General features: G+C 36.1%; 2 protein-coding genes across 2 annotated transcripts; one reads left to right on the forward strand and one right to left on the reverse strand.

Moving 5' to 3' along the window:
• Positions 1-5,189: 5,189 nt before the first annotated feature.
• LOC140860610 (uncharacterized) lies at positions 5,190-7,744 on the reverse strand. Its single transcript, XM_073263613.1, has 5 exons — positions 7,588-7,744; positions 6,873-7,220; positions 6,466-6,824; positions 5,429-6,166; positions 5,190-5,282 (listed from the first exon to the last, which is right to left on the reverse strand). Exons 1-5 carry the CDS (start codon positions 7,742-7,744, stop codon positions 5,190-5,192), a joined length of 1,695 nt encoding a protein of 564 aa, XP_073119714.1.
• Positions 7,745-10,623: 2,879 nt separating this feature from the next.
• Positions 10,624-11,820, forward strand: LOC140865591 (uncharacterized). Its single transcript, XM_073270272.1, has 2 exons — positions 10,624-11,501; positions 11,743-11,820. The coding sequence occupies exons 1-2, from the start codon at positions 10,642-10,644 to the stop codon at positions 11,783-11,785; spliced, it is 903 nt and encodes a 300-aa protein (XP_073126373.1). The 5' UTR covers positions 10,624-10,641; the 3' UTR covers positions 11,786-11,820.
• The last annotated feature ends 8,459 nt before the right edge of the window (positions 11,821-20,279 follow it).

Genomic DNA, 20,279 nt, shown 5'->3' on the forward strand with positions numbered 1-20,279 from the left:
GGTAACCTTTTCATGCCAGGTTCTAAAGCAAAGGCTTCCAGAAAAATTATAATCAACATCGAGGCTCACGTTTCTTTATTACAGAACTACATGTTGTCACCTACTGGACGAAACTGAACCATTTACTGATATCAATCCATAGTTACTCCATAAATCGCTTTTAAAAGATCAATTTAAGCAACAATTTCTAGTTTCTGGTTCCTACTGAAATCTTACAACATTGATTAGCATACCTTGGACTTAGAGTTTCAATCTAATCAAATCTCAAAATTGTGGTTCATCAATGAATTACCTTTAATCCAAGAAAACTACAAGCAAAGAAATCTCACAATCAAAGATTTTACATCTCTTATCTCTGACGATGTAAGATGATGGCTACAGTGAACCATTTGCACTAAACCCAGTAACCAAACTAAATTTCTCCACTAGAGAAAACTCTAAAATTTCAACAAGAAAATCCGTTTACTATTGGAATGCTATAGATATCTAAACCTTATGTGGATGTGTAATCTATCAAGACTGAGGTAGCTTCCATGTACAATCTTTAAAGCAGGATAGGCTTCTAGAGTAAAACATTGGCATATGGTCATGTTTCCTCTATTGTCAAATCAAAGAAGATCTTTCCCTACCGAACGAATACAATATAGTCCACAGTACTCGATATCCTTCAAAATTGTGTCTATGATGCAACTAGTCATTTTTGGCAACAAACATTGATCAAGATCAGATACTTAATCATCTTGCTCCAAAATATTTTATACACTGAGAACCTGATAAGTACTCAGCATTTACCTCAATCAATCCACATCGAAAGATGTGCAATAATACTGTTAACTAATATACCAAATGTCTAGAATCAATAATACCTAATACAAGAAAGACCTATTCTTTTACATCAAGTTTGTTTCTTCAAGATTTGATACTTACAATCCGAATTCCAATACATGCAAAATTTTTACATTCCGTCTATACAAAATCTGATAACCCTATTTCAGTCTTGTTACTAACCTCTTCCTACCAAGATCTACCCAATCTTTCCAATATTGAGGACAATGATCTGGTATATGGTAATGATCTTCATTACGTTCTCTCCAACAACATGTGGAGAATCTTAATAGGTTCCTCCTCCGGTCATTAAAAAATTAGAAACAACACTTCATACGTTTCTACCAATATTCAGCCACCTCAGGGGTTTCATTGCCGATCATCAGCTGTATTATGATTATGATGACTCCGCGTAAGTCAAGTCGGCAAACACTATCATCTTTATGATGAGGGTGACTACAGGGATGCCCTATCACAACTCTACTTGTCATTGCACTGGCTGCTGCCATCATCATACTCGGAAATTTAAAATAAACCACAAACATTAAACCAAATTTGCAACAACTATATCCCAAAAATTTTAATGCAGGATCTAATGCCATAAATATATTTACCTGTCATAGATCACCTACCAATGAGGAAATTATGGATGCAACTAACTTAATCAGGTAAATATAATCAGAGTAATATGTGGAAACTTAAACAAATACTAAGCCAGTAAAATACAACCAAAAAATAACCGAACACCTAAAGAAATAATTATACAACCCTAACAAAAACAAATAAATACCAAAAATCAACTAAAACTAAAACCACCAGCAACCCCTGCTCTCAAGCCATGGTCACCAAACAAACATTAATCCAGCTCCTGGTCAACCTACAAAGCTGCCCTATCAAATGTGGTGTCCGAGATAAAATCAGATACGTGAGCACTAACGCCAAGTACGTAAATATGAGTATACAAACCTATACGTGCATGCAAATGAGATGTTTTGGATATCTTGGTCAACAAGGAATATCATGCTCAGTCTAGGCTCCAATAAGTGTGTAGAAAAAATGCAGAAATACCCCACTAGGTCACTACTACACTCTACGCTCAAACCCGGACGTGGGTCCAAATGTCCCTAGAACACCAAAGACCTCTCGACTCATCGACCACTGCGTACTTTTGGTGTTCAACTTTCACAAATAAATAGGCTGAGTGACCCCATAAAAATGGTTATTGCGAAAAGATAACAGTCTCAAAATGGTATGCAAATACCACATAAAATAACATGAGTAGTATAAACATGCATCGCATAACAAGTATAATGCAACATGTAAAATGCAACACACATGTATGCATACTCAGCTGACAATCTCATTCAGTACTTACGTACCACAACAACTGGCCTAGATGTACATGCATTTACAGTTCATCACTACAAGTCAAGACAATAACATATTACTAATACTGATCAAATGTTTTAACTAAGCTAATAGATACTCCTACTAGTTACTAAATATCTCGGACTATACATGCGTCCATCGTCAGCCCGCTGATGTCGAAGGTCACAACCCCACAGCTCCGCTACAAGTCCCGTAGCACTCCGCTATCGCCCGACCCTCGAGTATAAGAATAAAAATACTCAAAATATACACTGGACTAGGGATCATACCTAAAACACACACTAAATATGAGAAATATGGTGCCTATTATAGACCACGTTCGGACGATCCGATCCCGAGTTCGGACCATCTGATCCCGAGTTCGGACCATCTGAACTCACATGATATCCATATGTCAACAACATTTCAACACCTCGCAGGCAGATGCGTTCGGAGCTTCTGAACTACTACGTGTCCCCACACTGTTGACACCTCGAATCTACATGGCTTAACACTTGATCGGACATTTCGATCTCAAGTTCGGTGCTTTCGAACCTATCATCTGCATCCAAACTCAACATCTCCATCTGGTATCGCTCAATCGTGTCACATCCAAATTTCCCAACTCATATCAGAGAAATAAATTATGTAGTAGCGAGAGTAGGGATCGTTTCTACGAGTAAAGTGAAATTTATTAGTGTTCCTTAAAATACAAAAAATAAATAAAGGGGGGTTTGGATTTTGAAATTAACTACTATTAATTAAAAGCAATTAAAAATAATTTACCAACTAGCATGCGAGAATAAAAATTATATCGAAGAAATCAATTAAGACAAGCATTGGTATCGGTCGACTACACCCTTGAAATTATTCATTCGATCATCGATTATCTCGAAATAATTAATTCTCATTGAATATTCACCATTGGAAACTTAATTCATATTTCACCTTAATTTTAGTTAACTAGACACAAGCGTTCTAAATTAACCCTTACCAATGAATTAACCCAAGCTATTAGATTTAAATTTAAGGCAGCATGCAAACTAGTAAAACTGATGAACCTAGACAACACATACACAAGCGGATGTATTTAATCTAATCAATCGCTGTTCCTATAAATTAATAAATTCATAAGAGAAAAATTATTAATTGAAGTTGGTTCACAAATTAGAGATATCAAACAATTACGAATTTGATTTCTAATTTATCAATAGATTGTATGAAAAATCATCAGATGATAAATCCAATAATCAAACACACAAGCATGCCAATCAATTTCAAACAATTCTTGATACTCAATTGGAATTAAACAATGGAAAATTCGAATCTCACAAATTGAATAAATTCAAGGGTTTGTCTTCCTCAACCAAGTTCTAGAACCTAGCCACAAATATTCATGAAATTTTAAAGAAAAATCAAAAGAAAAGAAGAAATCTAAGAAAATTTAAAAGAAAACCTAGCCGCCAAAGAAGTTCTTCACGTTCTACGCGTCCAAGTCTGATTAAAAATGGTGAAAATAAGAATAATGACCTAACAAAAGACTAGAGTCCTTAAAAATAAAATTTCCTAAATTAAAGATTATTTCCCGAACTGCGCAGCTCGCTTGATCGGTTGAAATTGACAGATCGAGCGAGCAAAACTCTGTTTCTACTCCTGCTTTTCTTCTTCTGGCCGCTCGATCGATTGAATATGGCAGATCGAGCGGGTAAAACTCTGTCTCGAAATCTTTCTTGTTCCATGACGCCCGCTCAATCGGTGAAAGTATGCAGATCGAGCGGCCAAACTTCTGACTCAAATTTCCTGCCAAAATGTTACATCCTACACAATAAACCCGAGAGCATGTTACGAAGACATGATGCATGAAATATGACAAAATACTTAATTAAAACATATAAATGCATGAAAACAATAACAAAATAATATTAAAATATGCAAACACGACTATCAAATTCCCCCACACTTGGTCCTTGCTTGCCCTCGAGCAAGTCATGTAAAAACAAAATTAAAACATAACAAAAACATAAGGAAGGACGAATCATGCATAACATAGCCTCAGATAAGTTTTCTCACACAAATACAAGCTTACAACTACTCTCGATTTTCCATGATACACTTCCAATCGAATGTGAACGTGCGTGTGTGTCATATTATCCCAGCTACATGCAACTTCAAAAGACATAGTTTCAAGACTGTTCACCGACCTATGACACTTCGGTGTAAGTTTCACCATCAAGAACCCTCCTCTCAACAATCCTTCAACACAACACAACTCTCTTGAGATATGATTACCCACCATCGGATTTTGCACCCGACATTTTTAAAGTCTCAATAATTGCCCGCATACTTAGCTATAACTAGATAGAATTCAAATTTCAATCCACTCGTCTATAGCCTGGATGGAACTACAATTTCATTAGGTCCGCAACTTAGCTATGAAATAGTGACTAGAATTTCAATCACATTCCAAGCCCAGATGGAATTAATTTATTTTCACAAAATTTTCATAAAAATTAACAGGTGCGCCCAAGATTGTATATGTCATATCAACAAGATCATCGAGATTCAAGAAACTATCAAGTTTCACAAACACCTATTGTCGTGCAATGGTCCAACATACATCAACATCATCTAATATATCGCTACAATTCACTGGTTAAACATGCGTGCTTAAAGTATTCACCAAACAACCTATGGTTTCTCATATTCAATCAAGAGTAAAAATTGTTACAAAAATTCAATATCTCCCAACTTCATCATCATAGACTAACAATCTCCATCCTCTACTTATGCATACGAAACAAACAAAAAACACAAACAAGACAATGCATGAACTATATGCAGATATGAAACAAAACAAAATGTCAAACAATAAATGCACCCCTCACACTTAGCTAAAGCATTGCCCTCAATGCTTCAGAAACAAAAAAAACACAAACACAACAACACAAATAACAAAAGGACAATGATATGCAAATGAAAAACAGAACTCCCCTGGTTCAAGTGTTGGTGTTGTCGTCCTCTTCGATGTCTGACGGAATAACGCAAGAATCATATTGAAACTTGGACTGCGGATGTGGCGGCACTCGGTTCTGAAAACAACGAAAATAAAACGTAAAAACTAAATGAAAGGAAAGAACAATGGGTTGCCTCCCAGCCAACGCCTTTGTTTACAGTCTTTGGTCCGATTATATGCTTCTGATGCTCATGTTGGTTCATATCTAGTTGTCTTGTCCACCTTCACCCACTTGAGAGTTTTTGCAGTTAGTTTCAGTCCATGCTGCTTCTCCTTGGATTTCATGGGTATTTCTGTGTCTCTATCTGGAGGAAGGTTTTGCTCAATTCGAGGTGCCTGTAAATCAGAAGGAAAAATCTTATCATTGGAGTTTTTAGCATATTTTGCAACAACTTTCTCTAACTTATCCCCATTCAAAAATTCCTTGTTTTTTTGTGGCAAGTGATTAATGACATCAAGAGTATTAACAATAGTTTCACAACTATGAATTTTCAAGGTATCAAAAATATTAAACTTCACAATTTTCCCATCAAATTTCATAGTGAGAGTACCATTATTAACATCTATGATGGAGTTTGAAGTTTTCAAAAATGGTCTTCCTAGCAAAATTGGGCTCTTCAAATCATTGTTTTGCATATCAAGAACATAAAAATCAGCAAAAAAAACCAAATTACCAACTTGCATAAGAACATCCTCTATCACACCCATAGGATAAATAGTTGATCTATCAGTCATCTGGATAACAGTTGTCGTTTCATTCAAAGGCCTTAGTTTTAAGGAACCATAAACAGAGTATGACATGACATTAATCGATGCTCTTAAGTCTAACATGGCCGTATCAAGCTGAACATCTCCTATCTTACAAGGAATCGAAAACATACCTGGATCCTTGCATTTTGTGGGTATTTTTCTTTGAATCACAGCAGAAATTTGTTCTCCTGATTCAACTTTCTGGCATCCCTTCAATTTATGTTTTCTTTTCGCAGTACACAATTATTTTAGAAATTTAGCATAACGAGGTACTTGTTTAATAGCATCTAACAAGGGAATATTTACCTCACATCTACAAAAAGTTTCATACAACCCCTTAATGCTCTCATCCTTCCTAACTCCTTCAACGCAAGGGGAAACGAGGGTATGGATTTATACTCAGAAAGGGGAGGAAACTTACCTTTTGGTGTGTCTTTCTGAATTGGCTCACTCTCCTCTACCTTAGATTCTTTGTTCTTTACCGGTGCTTGCACTACTGTCTCTTAAACCTTCATCTCTCTTCCACTCCTCAAGGTAATTGCACTTACATTTTCTTTTGGATTCAGCACAGTCTGAGATAGTAAACCGTTAGAATGTTGTGCTTCCAACCTGTTAACTGCGGTTGCCAAATGTCCCACCTGAGTGTTCAAGTTCTGGATACTTGCTCTCGTTTCCTGTTGAAAATTTAACATATTAGTTGGAAGATCCTTGACAATGTTTTCTAAAAACTCACCAGGTGCTGAAATTTGAGGACGTTGTGGTGGAGGATGATATGGTGGCCTGTATGCTTGATTATTCGGTTGCACGTGAGGTGTAGGCTGATTCACCGGAGGGTTTCCGTACCTAAGATTGGGATGATCCTTCCAACCTGGATTGTATGTGTTGGAATAAGGATCATACTTCTGTTGTGGTGGACCGGGAAATCCTCCAGTGGCTTTCACTTGTTCGACCGATTTCTCTTGAAGAGTGGGACACATGTCAGTTGCATGTCCCACTTTAGCGCAAATTCCACATGCTTTTGCAGTTTGTCCATTCCCTACAGCCATTTGGCGCACACGAGATGTCAGTTCAATCAATTGCTGCTCAAGGGAAGAAACATTTACCTCGTTATTCCGTCTTGGTGTATGATCACTTCTGTTGGTGCCAAATTGTTGGGAATTGGCGAACGTGTTCTCTATTAGGTTCCTTGCAGCTTGCGGTGTTTTATCTACAAACACTCTTCCACTGGCCGCGTCTAGCATAATCCTGTCATGAGGCAACAAACCTTCATAGCAATATTGGATTAAAAGATTTTCACTTATCTGATGTTGCGGACAGCTAGCACAGAGATTTTTGAACCGCTCCCAATATTCGTGAAGTGATTCCCCTATCTGTTGTTTGATGCCATAAATCTCCTTCTTGATATTTGCTGCTCTAGAAGCTGGGAAGTATTTCTCAAAAAAAATTCTCTTCATTGCAGTCCAGGTTTCGATGGATCCAAGAGGTAGGTAGTATATATAGCCAATCCTTCGCAGCATTCTTCAACAAAAATGGAAAGGTTCTCAGTTGGATCTGCCCCTCTGTTACTCCATGGGGTTTCATGCTCGTTCATACCACATGGAATTCCATCAAGTTCTTGTGGAAATCCTCACCTGCAAGGCCATGAAACGAAGGTAATAAGTGAATTAATCCGGATTTTAACTCAAATGTAACATTAGCTTCCAGAGTGGGATAAGTAATGCATAAAGACTGCTGGTTTAAATCAGGAGTGCCCAGTTGTCTCAAGCTTAGATTCGCGTTGGCAGCCATCTCTTCTTCAGGTTCTTCAAATGGAACCTCTTCTTCCTCTTCAAATATCCTCGAGCTTCCCTCTTCCGTCGATGAAAAGTTCTGTCAATCTCAGAATCGTAGGGAAATTATTCTTCTTCTGAAGATTCACCAGCAAGCATGAACAAACAAGAGAAGCACTAGGGGAAAGAATAGAAATAAAAATAAAAACAAGAACACAAATAAATTAAACGCCTTCCCCGGCAACAGCGCCAAAATTTGGTATCGCTCAGTCGTGTCACGCCCAATTACCCAACTCAAATCAGATAAATAAATTATGTAGTAGCGAGAGTAGAGATCATTCCCACGAGAAAAGTAAAATTTATTAGTGTTCCTTAAAATTCTAAAAATAAATAAATGGGGGTTTGGCTTTTGAAATTAACTACTATTAATTAAAAGAAATTAAAAATAATTTACCAACTAGCATGCGAGAATAAAAATTATATCGAAGAAATCAATTAAGACAAGCTTTGGTATCAGTCGACTGCACCCTTGAAATTATTCATTCGATCATCGATTATCTAAAAATAATTAATTCTCATTGAATATTCACCATTGGAAACTTAATTCCTATTTCACCTTAATTTTAGTTAACTAGACACAAGCGTTTTAAATTAACCCTTAACAATGAAATAACTCAATACAAGCTATTAGATTTAAATTCAAGGCACCATGCAAACTAGTAAAACTGATGAACCTAGACAACACATACACAAGAGGATGAATTTAATCTAATCAATCGTTGTTCCTACAAATTAATAAATTCACAAGCGAAAAATTATTAATTACAGTTGCTTCACAAATTAGAGAGATCAAATAATTACGGATTTGATTTCTAATTTAGAAATATATTGTATGAAAAATCATCAGGTGATCAATCCAATAATCAAACACACAAGCATGACAATCAATTTCAAACAATTCTTGATACTCAATTGGAATTAAACAATAAAAAATTTGAATCTCACAAATTGAATAAATTCAAGGGTTTTTCTTTCTCAACCAAGTTCTAGAACCTAGCCACAAATATTCATGAAATTCTAAAGAAAAATCAAAAGAAAAGAAGAAATCTAAGAAAATTTAAGAGAAAACCTAGCCACCAAAGAAGTTCTTCACGTTCTACGCGTCCAAGTCTGATTAAAAATGGTGAAAATCAGAATAATGACCTAATAAAAGACTAGAGTCCTTAAAAATAAAATTTCCTAAATTAAAGATTATTTTTCGAACTGCGCAGCTCGCTTGATCGGTTGAACTTGACAGATCGAGCGAGCAAAACTCTATTTCTACTCCTGATTTTCTTCTTCTGGCCGCTCGATCGGTTGAATATGTCAGATCAAGCGGGTAAAACTCTGTCTCGAAATCTTTCTTGTTCCATGACGCCCGCTCGATCGATGAAAGTATGCAGATCGAGCGGCCAAACTTCTGACTCAATTTTCCTGCCAAAATGTTACATCCTACACAATAAACCCGGGAGCATGTTATGAAGACAGGATGCATGAAATATGAATAAAATACTTAATTAAAACATATAAATGCATGAAAAAAAACAATAGAATAATATTAAAATATGCAACACAAACACGACTATCACCATCCAAACTGGTTAGGACCTTCCGAAGTCTCTTGGTCTAGGTTCGGTGGTTCCGAACTACTCGAGCTTACAGATCATTTTCAGACATCTTAAATTCGTTTTCCACATAGTTTTATCATGTTAAAATATCTTAATACATAATAAGTTGTTTAAAACATGCTTAACTATTTAAACTACGTAAAGCGGATTTCGGGACAATATTATAAAGTTCACGTACCGTATAATATGTCCACGTTATCCAGTGTAGGTAATAATTAATTTTAATTAAGTGAAAGGAATTATATGTGTATTCTGAATAAAATTAAAAGATTGGTCCTTCTATTTCATAAAAATCCCGTGAATTGCAATAAATTGATTTTAGAAGTTTCGGTGAGTCACAATCTGCAACATCACATGACTATCCTGACATTACTTGAAAACATTTACACAAAGTTAAATGTTTATGAAGACATTATATTGTCCCCATTGTGCCCAACTCTTGTAATTTTTTGATCAATAATTCCATTTTGCATCAATTTCTTTTTGGACGATAGTCTAGATCAAAACAATGGCCACTTAAAGATTATAGAATCGATTCGATTCAAGTTAATTCGAGATCAAATTGTTTAAGTAAGAGTATTCGAGTCAAATTAAGTATATTAATTAAATTAAATGACTAACGTAGTGTTTGAGAATATTGCTTTAAATAGAACTTTTGAGTAACCGATGTAATGTTTGAGATTGTTTTTAGCAAGTATTTTTTGAGTTTTTTTTTCATAAAATTTACAAATTTATGAAAGTACGTACAAACAATCTCAAACACTTTCTACTTATTAGTGTGAAAAAAATGTTTAGATATTGGTGTGTGTGATGATATATCATGAAAAATAATATTGCTTCAGTTGTAAATTGTTTATAATAATAATTAATTTTTGAAATGCATGCGATTTGTTTAAAAAAAATTCAACATATATCTTATGTCACGATCGGATAAATTAAACTGTGAATTAAAGTCAAACTCTTTGTAATAACTAATTTTTCAAAGACGGTGAAACTATTTTTTTAAAATTCCACAAATATTCTACATTTTCAACTATTTTTTAAAATTCCACAAATATTCTACATTTTCTTTGTAAAAAACAAAATATATTACAATTTTAAATAAAATCTTGTCCCACTTAGCTTCATAAATTTTAAATTTTATAAATGAAAATAGATCTATAAAAAAAGAAACGCCTGGCCTGTCCTTCTCACTTAATCCCATTCCCCTCATCTCATTTAAGACGTACACTGTCTGTCGCTTCGAATAATGGAAGCTTTCTGTTTACTAGCGAAACAGCTGCGTGGCGGTTGTGCGGAAGGCGGCGACTCCGCCAACACCATCATCACCGCCGCCGTAAGTCCATACTCCTCAGACGGAGAAGACGGCCCCCCGTATTTTGATCTGGAATTCACCACCCAGCTCCCTCAAGTACATGATCAAGATAAATCTCGAAAACCAGAAATTAATGGATCGTGTTATGTAGAAGACGACTCAGATCATGAAAAGGAAGCAAAGCTTATGAACTACTCCACAGTCACCACTTCAGACGACGAGCTCAGCTTGTTTAATGGAGAATTTGTTCCCATCGACTCTTCAACTCATGTTTTACAGCATAATATTGATTCTGACCACAACTCATGTAAATTCCCAGTTTCTGTGCTGAAATCAGCGGCAAAATTTGGTGTAGTCCTGCTCAAGCTCAAGAAATCTAAGCCTGAAGAACGAACAGAGAACATGCCAATTAAAACCCAAGGAAATCATGGTGAAAATGGAGTTGAAGATCAAGACAGAAAATCAAAGCAACAACACTACTTGAAAATGGTGAAGCCTTTGTACGTACGTATTTCCAAGGCTAAACTGAAGTTAAACATGCCTGCAGGTGCGGAGAAAGTGAAGGATGGGACGTTGAAGGTAGTGGAAGCGGCGGTGAAGACCAGTCCAATGCAATGGATGCAGATGGGGCTTCTATCCGGCAAGAGTCGGTCGGCGCCGGAAGTCGTGGCGGCGGCGCCGGAGAATAAGATGGCCTGCAACCGCCGCGATGACTCGCTGTTGCAGGTGCAGGATGGGATTCAAGGCGCCATTCTTCACTGCAAAAGATCGTTCATTAATGCTTCTATCGATACGTAATATATATATATCAACAATGTTTTAATTTCTCTTTTTTAAATAAATTAAATTATAATTACTTGAATTAGTTAATTTTATAAGTAATGGTGGTGTTAGTAGTTTTAATAAAATTTTTTTTTTTAATTTATCTTTTTTAAATAAATTAATTATAATTAAATTGGCTGATTAAGTTGGATGATTATGGGAAATCAAATTAAGTTTAAATGATATATCTTATATATATGTATTTGGCGGCAGCGAAATGACAAAAAATGCAACAAAAATTCGAGTACAACAATGATCGAGGTTTGCACAAGAGCACTTGTGTGATTGGAAGGGAGCCAAGCAGATGACTCATGGAAATACGGACTAGTATGTACTGTATGGCATAAACCAGCAAACTGATATTCTGTCAATTGGTGCAATGTGGATCGATGCTGCGTTTTTCTCTTGGGGAATAAGAAGATTGGGTTGGGTTGTACGGGATGAATATGCATGGTATATTCGTGAGATGTCGAACTTGTCTTGTTAATGGCATAGTTAGTGCGTAGGATGGTGAAGCCAAAGGACTCTTTGAAGCCCTCTCATGGTTTCGAAGTTTGAGGCTAAAGAAGGTTTTGAACTTTTGAACTTGATGCGAAAGTTGCAGTGGACGCTATATATATATTATCGAATTTCAAAATATTGATAAAAATAGATTAAAGATTTGAGAAGAAAAATTATGGGATTAATATAACTTTATTATGTGTTTCATCAAATTAATTAAGATAAAAAAATAGATTAAAGATTTGAAAAGAAATATTATGGGTTTTAATATAATTTTATTACGTGTTTCATCAAATTAATTAAGAGTTGAATATTAAAGGAGAAAGATTCTTAATTAAATAGAATGATTTCGATGACAAACTCTTTCCTCTATCCAAGTCACACCTAACACAAAAATTTCTATGAGACGGTATAATGCAGTCATTTGTTATTTTTTGAGACAGATTTTTTGTTCGATCTTATTCATGGAAAAATATTATTTTTTGTCAAGATATGAACCAGATCGATTCGTCTCGCGGATGTAAATACGTGAAATCGTTTCACAAGAAACATACTCTACAAATCATGTTGTTTATGCTTGAGAATGTTAAATCACTTTAAAAACTTATATAACATGCATATGTGTAGAGATATTAATGAATCGAACTGTTTACGAGCTATTTAGAATTCTTCTTGGTAAACAACTCATTCGAGTTTGTTTATCAATCTTATCGAGCCGACCCCGGGCTTTATTTCAAGCTCGATAATTTTATCAAGCCAAGCTTGAACTTAAGAATATTTGGCTCGTGAGATCGCTAACATGTTCGTTAATAGGCTCTCGAGCTCTGCTGGTTTAAATGGATCGCAAGCTCGCTTATAGTTGTATTGTAAGATATTTAATAATGATTTTATGGTAGTATTATTTTTATTTGGTATTTCGAAGTTGGTATGTTCAATGATGTGCTGAGTTTATATTTTTAAGTTATTAGGTATGTCTTTTTGGTAATTTATGAAATAATTTACTCTTTTCTGTCTTAATTTAGAATTAATTTATGGAGATGAATTCTATTATATGCTCGAGCTAAATTCTATCTTTAACCAACTCAAATAAAATTGAAATTCGAGCTCAGATGTATGCTTGGCAAGCTAAAAAACAAGCTCGTTTAAAGAGCCCGCTTAACGACTTTTCGAGCTTGCTTAACGAGACAAACTCGAGTTACACTCGTTAAATATGATAAACATGCTACTAATGAACCAAGCTCGAGATATTCACAAGCTTACTAATTACCCCCAAAAAAATTTGAGCTTGGGCTCATGATAAAAGCTTAAATTGAGCTTGATAATGGAGTCTTTATATATTTTAAACGAGCTAACCATTAGCTCGAACATGATACCGTTTGTATATTCGGTTTGACTCGACTCATTTACATCCTTATTAATACGTGATTGGGTTTAGATATATTCAAGATCGAGAATTTTAAATGGGTAATATTTTTCAAACTGCATAGATCACTTCTCCTTCCACAACATTCTAAAATGTGTCCCCAATATTTTATCTTTTCTTTTAATCATTAATAAAACAAGTATTTTCTCGACCCTTCTAATGAATCAAACATTTAACATTTACGCAAAACATATATCCCCAAGATTTTCTCAAGTTATTTTAATTACTGTCGAAAATTTAGCAACCCTTATTTTTTTTCTCCGCTTCATCCATTTTATTGAACCGTAATGACCTTAAAGATTCAATTTATTTTTGCTCGTTGAACCAAATCTTCGAATAACCATGAAGATTTTGGTGATAGTTGAAGCTCCCAAGAAAATCCGGGAGTTAATTGTAGCAAGATTTTGATTTCTAATATCTGAAATTTGAAAAATAATAATAATTACCACTGGTTTCCACCTTAAATAAAGTCTCCACCTCTTCACAACTGCAATTTTGAAAAATATTAAATTTCTAGAACCCACAAACTTAAATGAGCTACTAAAGTTTGGACCAAATCCTCCCGGGGCAATACACACACACACACATATATATAAATATATATTATATTTATATTAAATGTATAAAGGTATATATGGCATATTGGCATTGGATACTCAAAGTGCAAACATGCATGCAATATTTTCATAACTTGGACACTGATAATAATTCTCAGTCTCATTAATGTCAATCCCATCTTTGTAGTATTTTTGCAAGGACCAAGGACCCCTGTGGCTCTGTAACTTATCTTGTATATGTTGGTTCATAAACCTAATTTCAAATATTTTGAAGCCGAAGCTTGACACATATCGTATCGTATAAAAAACAATTTTTTTGTTAAAATTGTTTAACGATCAATAACTATATTAATTTATGTCGGCAAAGGCGGCCACTTGCATTAATTGAGGCAGAAGACTTTGAATTTGAAGAAACATATGGCAGGTCATTCATATGGCCAAGTGGACGGCAAGTGTATGAAGAAAATTCATAATTGAATTTCCTTTCTCTTGTACACACCGAGGAATTGCACCTATAAATAGGTGCATTCACTCGGCATTTCAAATCATCCCAGAGCTCGAGCAATTCTTCTTTTCTCGAGTGTGTTTTCTTCTCTCCAATACATTTCTATATATATTTGTGAGATATGTTTTCTCCTGTATTAAGAGAGAGTATGTCTCTTTGGAAACACAGAGAGAGGTTGTAATTCTCTAAATATTATGGTGGAATTTTTTGGTCTTGCCCGTGGTTTTTATCCTAATAATTTTTAGGGATTTTCCACGTAAATCTTGGTGTCTATTTATTCTTCAATTTCCATAGTTTCTATCTCGTGATGCCACACCTGGGACCAACAAGTGGTATCAGAGTCTTGGCATAAAATTTCTTAAAATTCTGAGCATGCTCTGTGGTTGCAGCTGTGACTGATCTTCCACATCAGAAAATATTTTTTGAAGATTTTATAAGGTAAGATTCTTGTAGTCAAGATGTCGGCAAAATACGAGATAGAAAATTTCAATGGGAGCAATTTTTTGCTGTGGAAATTAAAGGTACAAGCAATTCTAACAAAGGAGCGTTGCTTGGCAGCTATTGGAGATAGGCCGACGGACATCACGGATGATCAAAAGTGGAATGAAATGAATCACAATGTTGTTGCCAATTTGCACTTGGCTATAGTAGATGAAGTTTTGTCAAGTATCTTTGAAATAAAAAGCGCAAAAGTTATTTGGGATACTTTGGCAAAATTGTACGAGGTCAAGTCACTACACAACAAGATTTTTATAAAGAGAAAGCTTTATACTCTTCAGATGACGGAATCCTCATCGATGACCGACCATATCAACACATTGAATACTCTATTTTCTCGGCTCACGTCTATGGTGCATAAAATAGAGGAAAAAGAACGTGTGGAGCTTCTACTTCAAAGTCTACCGGATTCATACGATCAGCTCATCATCAACGTTACCAACAATGTTCTTTCGGATAATTTAAATTTTGACGACGTCTTAACTGTTGTTCTTGGAGAAGAGAGTCGTCGAAAGAACAAGGAAGATAGGTTGGTAACTTCGAAGCAAGCAGATACTTTACCGATGACGAGAGGAAGATTGACGGAGCGTGACTCTAGTGGAAGCCACAGATATGGTAGATCCAAGTCAAGAAGTAAGAAGAAGAATATTTACTGCTTTAAATGTGGCGGTAAAAGACACTTCAAGAGAGAGTGTACGAGGAGCATCGATAAGGGATCTCAAGGAAATGTGGCCAATACTTCAGGCAGTGGTAAAATATTATTCAGCGAAGCAGCAACAGTTGCGGAAGGCAGACACAGATTTTGTGATGCATGGATTATGGATTCAGGAGCGACGTGGTATATGAAGTCAAGGAGAGAATGGTTCGAGCAGTATGAACCAGTCTCAGGAGGATCTGTATTCATGGGAAACGATCATGCCTTGGAAATCGCTGGGGTCGGTACCATCAAAATTAAAATTTTTGATGGCACTATTCGCACCATACAGGAGGTAGGACATGTGAAGGGCCTGACAAAAAATCTTTTGTCTTTGGGGCAATTGGATGATATTGGGTGCAAAACTCGTATCGAGAAAGGGATCGTAAAGATTGTGAAAGGCGTGCTTGTGGTTATGAAGGCGGAAAAAGTTGCTGCAAATCTGTATGTATTGTTGGGGGAAACACACAAAGAGGCGGAACTAGCTGTTGCATCAATTGGTTCAGCAGAAGAATCAACAGTGTTGTGGCATAGAAAGCTCGGGCATATGTTAGAACGAGGAATGAAGATTCTCTCTAAAAGGAAGCTGTTGTCGGGGCTTACAAAAGTGAATCTACCCTTTTGTGAGCATTGATAAGTGTATTTTATACACTTAATTTATATATGCTTTTAATTGTTAATTGCTTGTTTCGAGCAGATTTATGTGGGTGTTTTGTTGTTTTTGTGATTGTAGGAAATTATGGAGATTTTGTGAATTATGGAATTTTGAGGAGAAAAATAAGAAGTTTAGAAGAGAAAGAAGAAAAGAGAAGAAAAGAAACGTACAGACAAAGAAGATGAATAGTGTTGGTCCATATTATTGGGCCAAAGATCAGCGCTTCCCATTAGCGCTCAAAGAAGAGCTATCGCTCAAGTTCTTGGGAAGGTGAGAAACTTGAGAACAGAGGCCTATACGCGCGCGCATGATTTCTAGAGCGGGCGCTTGTCGCGAAGCCTGAGTTTGGAAATTTTAATCGGAAGGAAACTTCTATATTTTGTGGGCTTTTGAGTGGGCTTTTGAGATGCGATATAAAAGGCAATTTTTTCATCTGATTAGAGAGGGGAGCCGCCACAACAATTACTGAGGAATCAGAGATTTGATCGTGACTTTTATTTTATTTTGGAAGCTTCATCGTGAAGAACGAAGACGGAGTTTGATCGACCGGACACGGCATCGACGACGAATTTGTTTTTTTTATCTTTTATTTTATTCTGAATATGTTTGGATTATTTATTTATTGTTTTCAGAATTTTATTATGAACTAATTTTTTAGAGTCTAGAGGTCGGATGGAACCTGGTGTAGACACTTTCTTGAATTTTTGATTTTATTGAATTGAATTTCTTCTAGATTAATTGTTTTTTCTAGAATTGATTGTCTTTTCAATTATCTGATCAATAATTGATTTGTAATATTTATTTGAAATCTGGCACTCGGGAGAGGAGATTTTGAATAGGACCATTGAAAAATACACTGTTAATTGTTTATCTGACTCGGGAGAGCTTATAACTTTAACAGAGCTTTTAAAGAGAACATTGTTTTGAATTGATCACTGCAAGTAAATTCTTAATAGGGATATTGGAATTGAATTGTAGTTGATATATTTTATTTGACACTCGGGAGAGGGAATAATACACGTAAGTGTTCTTGGCTATTAATTCTTTGAAATTCATGAAGATTAATTAATTAGGATTGATTGTTGTTGAAACCAGGCGAAATCTATACCTCTAGACCATTTTCTCTGATTGATTATTCCTGAAAGTTGTTTGTGTGCTATCTAAAATCAACTGATTATTTATTTTAATTGCAAAATTCTTGATTATTTATTTTCTAGATAAAGTTTGGACTATTCTAATTACAAGCACTATTATTTTCATTTTACTCCCTGAGGGATCGATACTTGATTTTATCACTATATTAAAACTTGACGCTCGTACGCTTGCGAGGAATTTTTCACAACAAGCATTGTGTTACAAGTAAACAACACAGATTAAAGTTTGACACATCTACTGCCAAAAGCAAAGGCATATTGGAGCTGATTCATTCTAATGTTTGGCAAGCACCGGTGGTGTCCCTAAGAGGAGCGAGATACTTTGTCTCGTTTATTGATGATTTCTCTAGGAGATGTTGGGTCTATCCAATCAAGAATAAGTCAAAAGTTTTCGAAGTCTTCAAAGTTTTTAAAGCGCGAGTTGAACTTGATTCTGACAAGAAAATCAAGTGTTTGAGGACTGACAATGGAGGAGAATATACCAGTGATGAATTTTGTCATCACGAGGGCATCAAAAGATAGTTTACAATAGCTTATACGCCTCAGCAGAATGGAGTGGCAGAGCGGATGAACAAAACTTTGTTGGACAGAACAAGGGCCATGTTGAGTACTGCGGGTCTAGCCAAGTCATTTTGGGCAGAAGCAGTCAAAACCGCTTCTTATATCATCAATCGTTCTCCTTCAGTGGCGGTTGATTTAAAGACTTCAATGGAGGTATGTACTGGCAAGCCAGCTGATTATTCTTGGTTACATACATTTAGAAATCTGGTGTACGTGTTGTACAATGAACAAGAAAGATCGAAGTTGGATTCCAAATCAAGAAAATGTATCTTATTGGGCTATGCTGATGGAGTTAAGGGGTTTCGCTTGTGGGATCCTGCTGTCCACAAGCTTATCATCAACAGAGATGTTATCTTTGAGAAAGATAAAGTGAAGGGAGACAAAGGCACACTGAATTCAGAAACTACTATCATTCAGGTGGAAAATAATACAGATGAAGATTAAGTTTCTTGTGAAGCAGTACCGGAGCAGGAGGAACAAGAACCAGTTGAGTCAGAGGTTTCCAAAGTAAGGCAGTCAACTCGAGAGAGAAGACCACCAGGTTGGCTTTCAGATTATGTCACTGAAAGCAACATTGCATAAATTCTATTAACAGAGGATGGTGAGTCATCGAGTTTTCATGAGGCTACTCAAAGCTCGGATGTATCCCTGTGGATGACAGCGATGCTGGAAAAATTGGAAGCATTGGACAGGAACAAAACATGGGATCTTGTTACACTACCACGAGGGAGGAAAGCTATCGGTAACAGATGGGTCTATAAGATCAAGCGTGATGGCAATAACCAAGTGGAATGGTATCGTGCGAGAATGGATGTCAAAGGGTATGCTCAGAAAAAAGGTATTGACTTCAATGAGATATTTTCTCCTGTGGTTCGACTTTCAATAGTCAGAGTAGTATTGGCAATGTGTGCGGTGTTTGACCAACATCTAGAACAGCTAGATGTGAAAACGGCATTTCTTCATGGTGATCTTGAAGAAGAAATCTATATGCTCCAGCCAGAAGGTTTTGCGGAAAAGGGCAAAGAGAACTTTGTTTGCAGGTTGAACAAATCTTTGTACGGTCTCAAATAGGCGCCGAGGTGTTGGTACAAGAGATGAATCATGAGCCTTGAGTACAACAGACTCAGTGCAGACCCTTGTGCGTATTTCAAGAGGTCTGGTGATAATGATTATATCATTTTGCTGTTGTATGTGGACGACATGTTGGTTGCTGGACCCAACAAAGATCATGTCCAAGAATTAAAGGCACAGTTGGCTAGGGAATTTGATATGAAGGACTTGAGACTAGCAAACAAGATTCTAGGGATGCAAGTTCACTGAGACAGAAGTAATATAAAGATTTGGCTTTCCCAGAAAAATTATTTGAAGAAAGTCTTGCAGCGCTTCAACATGCAAGATAGTAAGCCAATTTCTACCCCTCTTCCTATTAACTTCAAGTTATCTTCTGAGATGTGTCCTAGCAGTGAAGCAGAGAGGATGGAGATGTCTCGAGTACCATATGCATCAGCAGTGGAAAGTTTGATGTTCGCCATGATTTGTAAAAGACCAGACATTGCAAAAGAAGTGGGAGCAGTCAGTCGGTATATGGCGAATCCTGGACAAGAGCATTGGAGCATGGTTAAGAGGATCCTTAGATATATTAAGGGTACCTCGGATGCTGCATTATGTTTTGGAGGATCAGATTTTACACTCAGGGGCTATGTGGATTCAGATTATGCAGGTGATCCAAATAAAAGAAAATCTACTACTGGTTATCTGTTTACAGTTGTAGGAGGTGCAGTAAGCTGGGTTTCAAAACTTCAAACAGTTGTGGCATTATCTACAACTGAGGCAAAATACATGGCAGCTACTCAAGCTTGCAAAGAGGCAATATGGATTAAAAGGTTATTGGAGGAGCTTGGGCACAAACAAGAAAATATTCCTCTGTTTTGTGACAGTCAAAGTGCCTTGCACATTGCAAGAAATCCAGTCTTTCATTCCAGGACTAAACACATTGGAGTTCAATTTCACTTTGAATAGGAAATAGTAGAGGAATGAAGTGTGGATATGCAGAAAATCCATACGAAGGATAACATTGCTGATATTTTGACCAAGCCAGTGAGTACAGACAAGTTCGAGTGGTGTAGATCCTCAAGTGGCCTAGCAGAAACGTAAGCAGCGGGAATGGCAAGATTGAAAGGATGTGTGGAAATGTGTTTGATT

Source organism: Henckelia pumila, chromosome 4 (assembly GCF_033568475.1).
Source record: "Henckelia pumila isolate YLH828 chromosome 4, ASM3356847v2, whole genome shotgun sequence".
In the NCBI taxonomy this organism is placed as follows: domain Eukaryota; kingdom Viridiplantae; phylum Streptophyta; class Magnoliopsida; order Lamiales; family Gesneriaceae; genus Henckelia; species Henckelia pumila.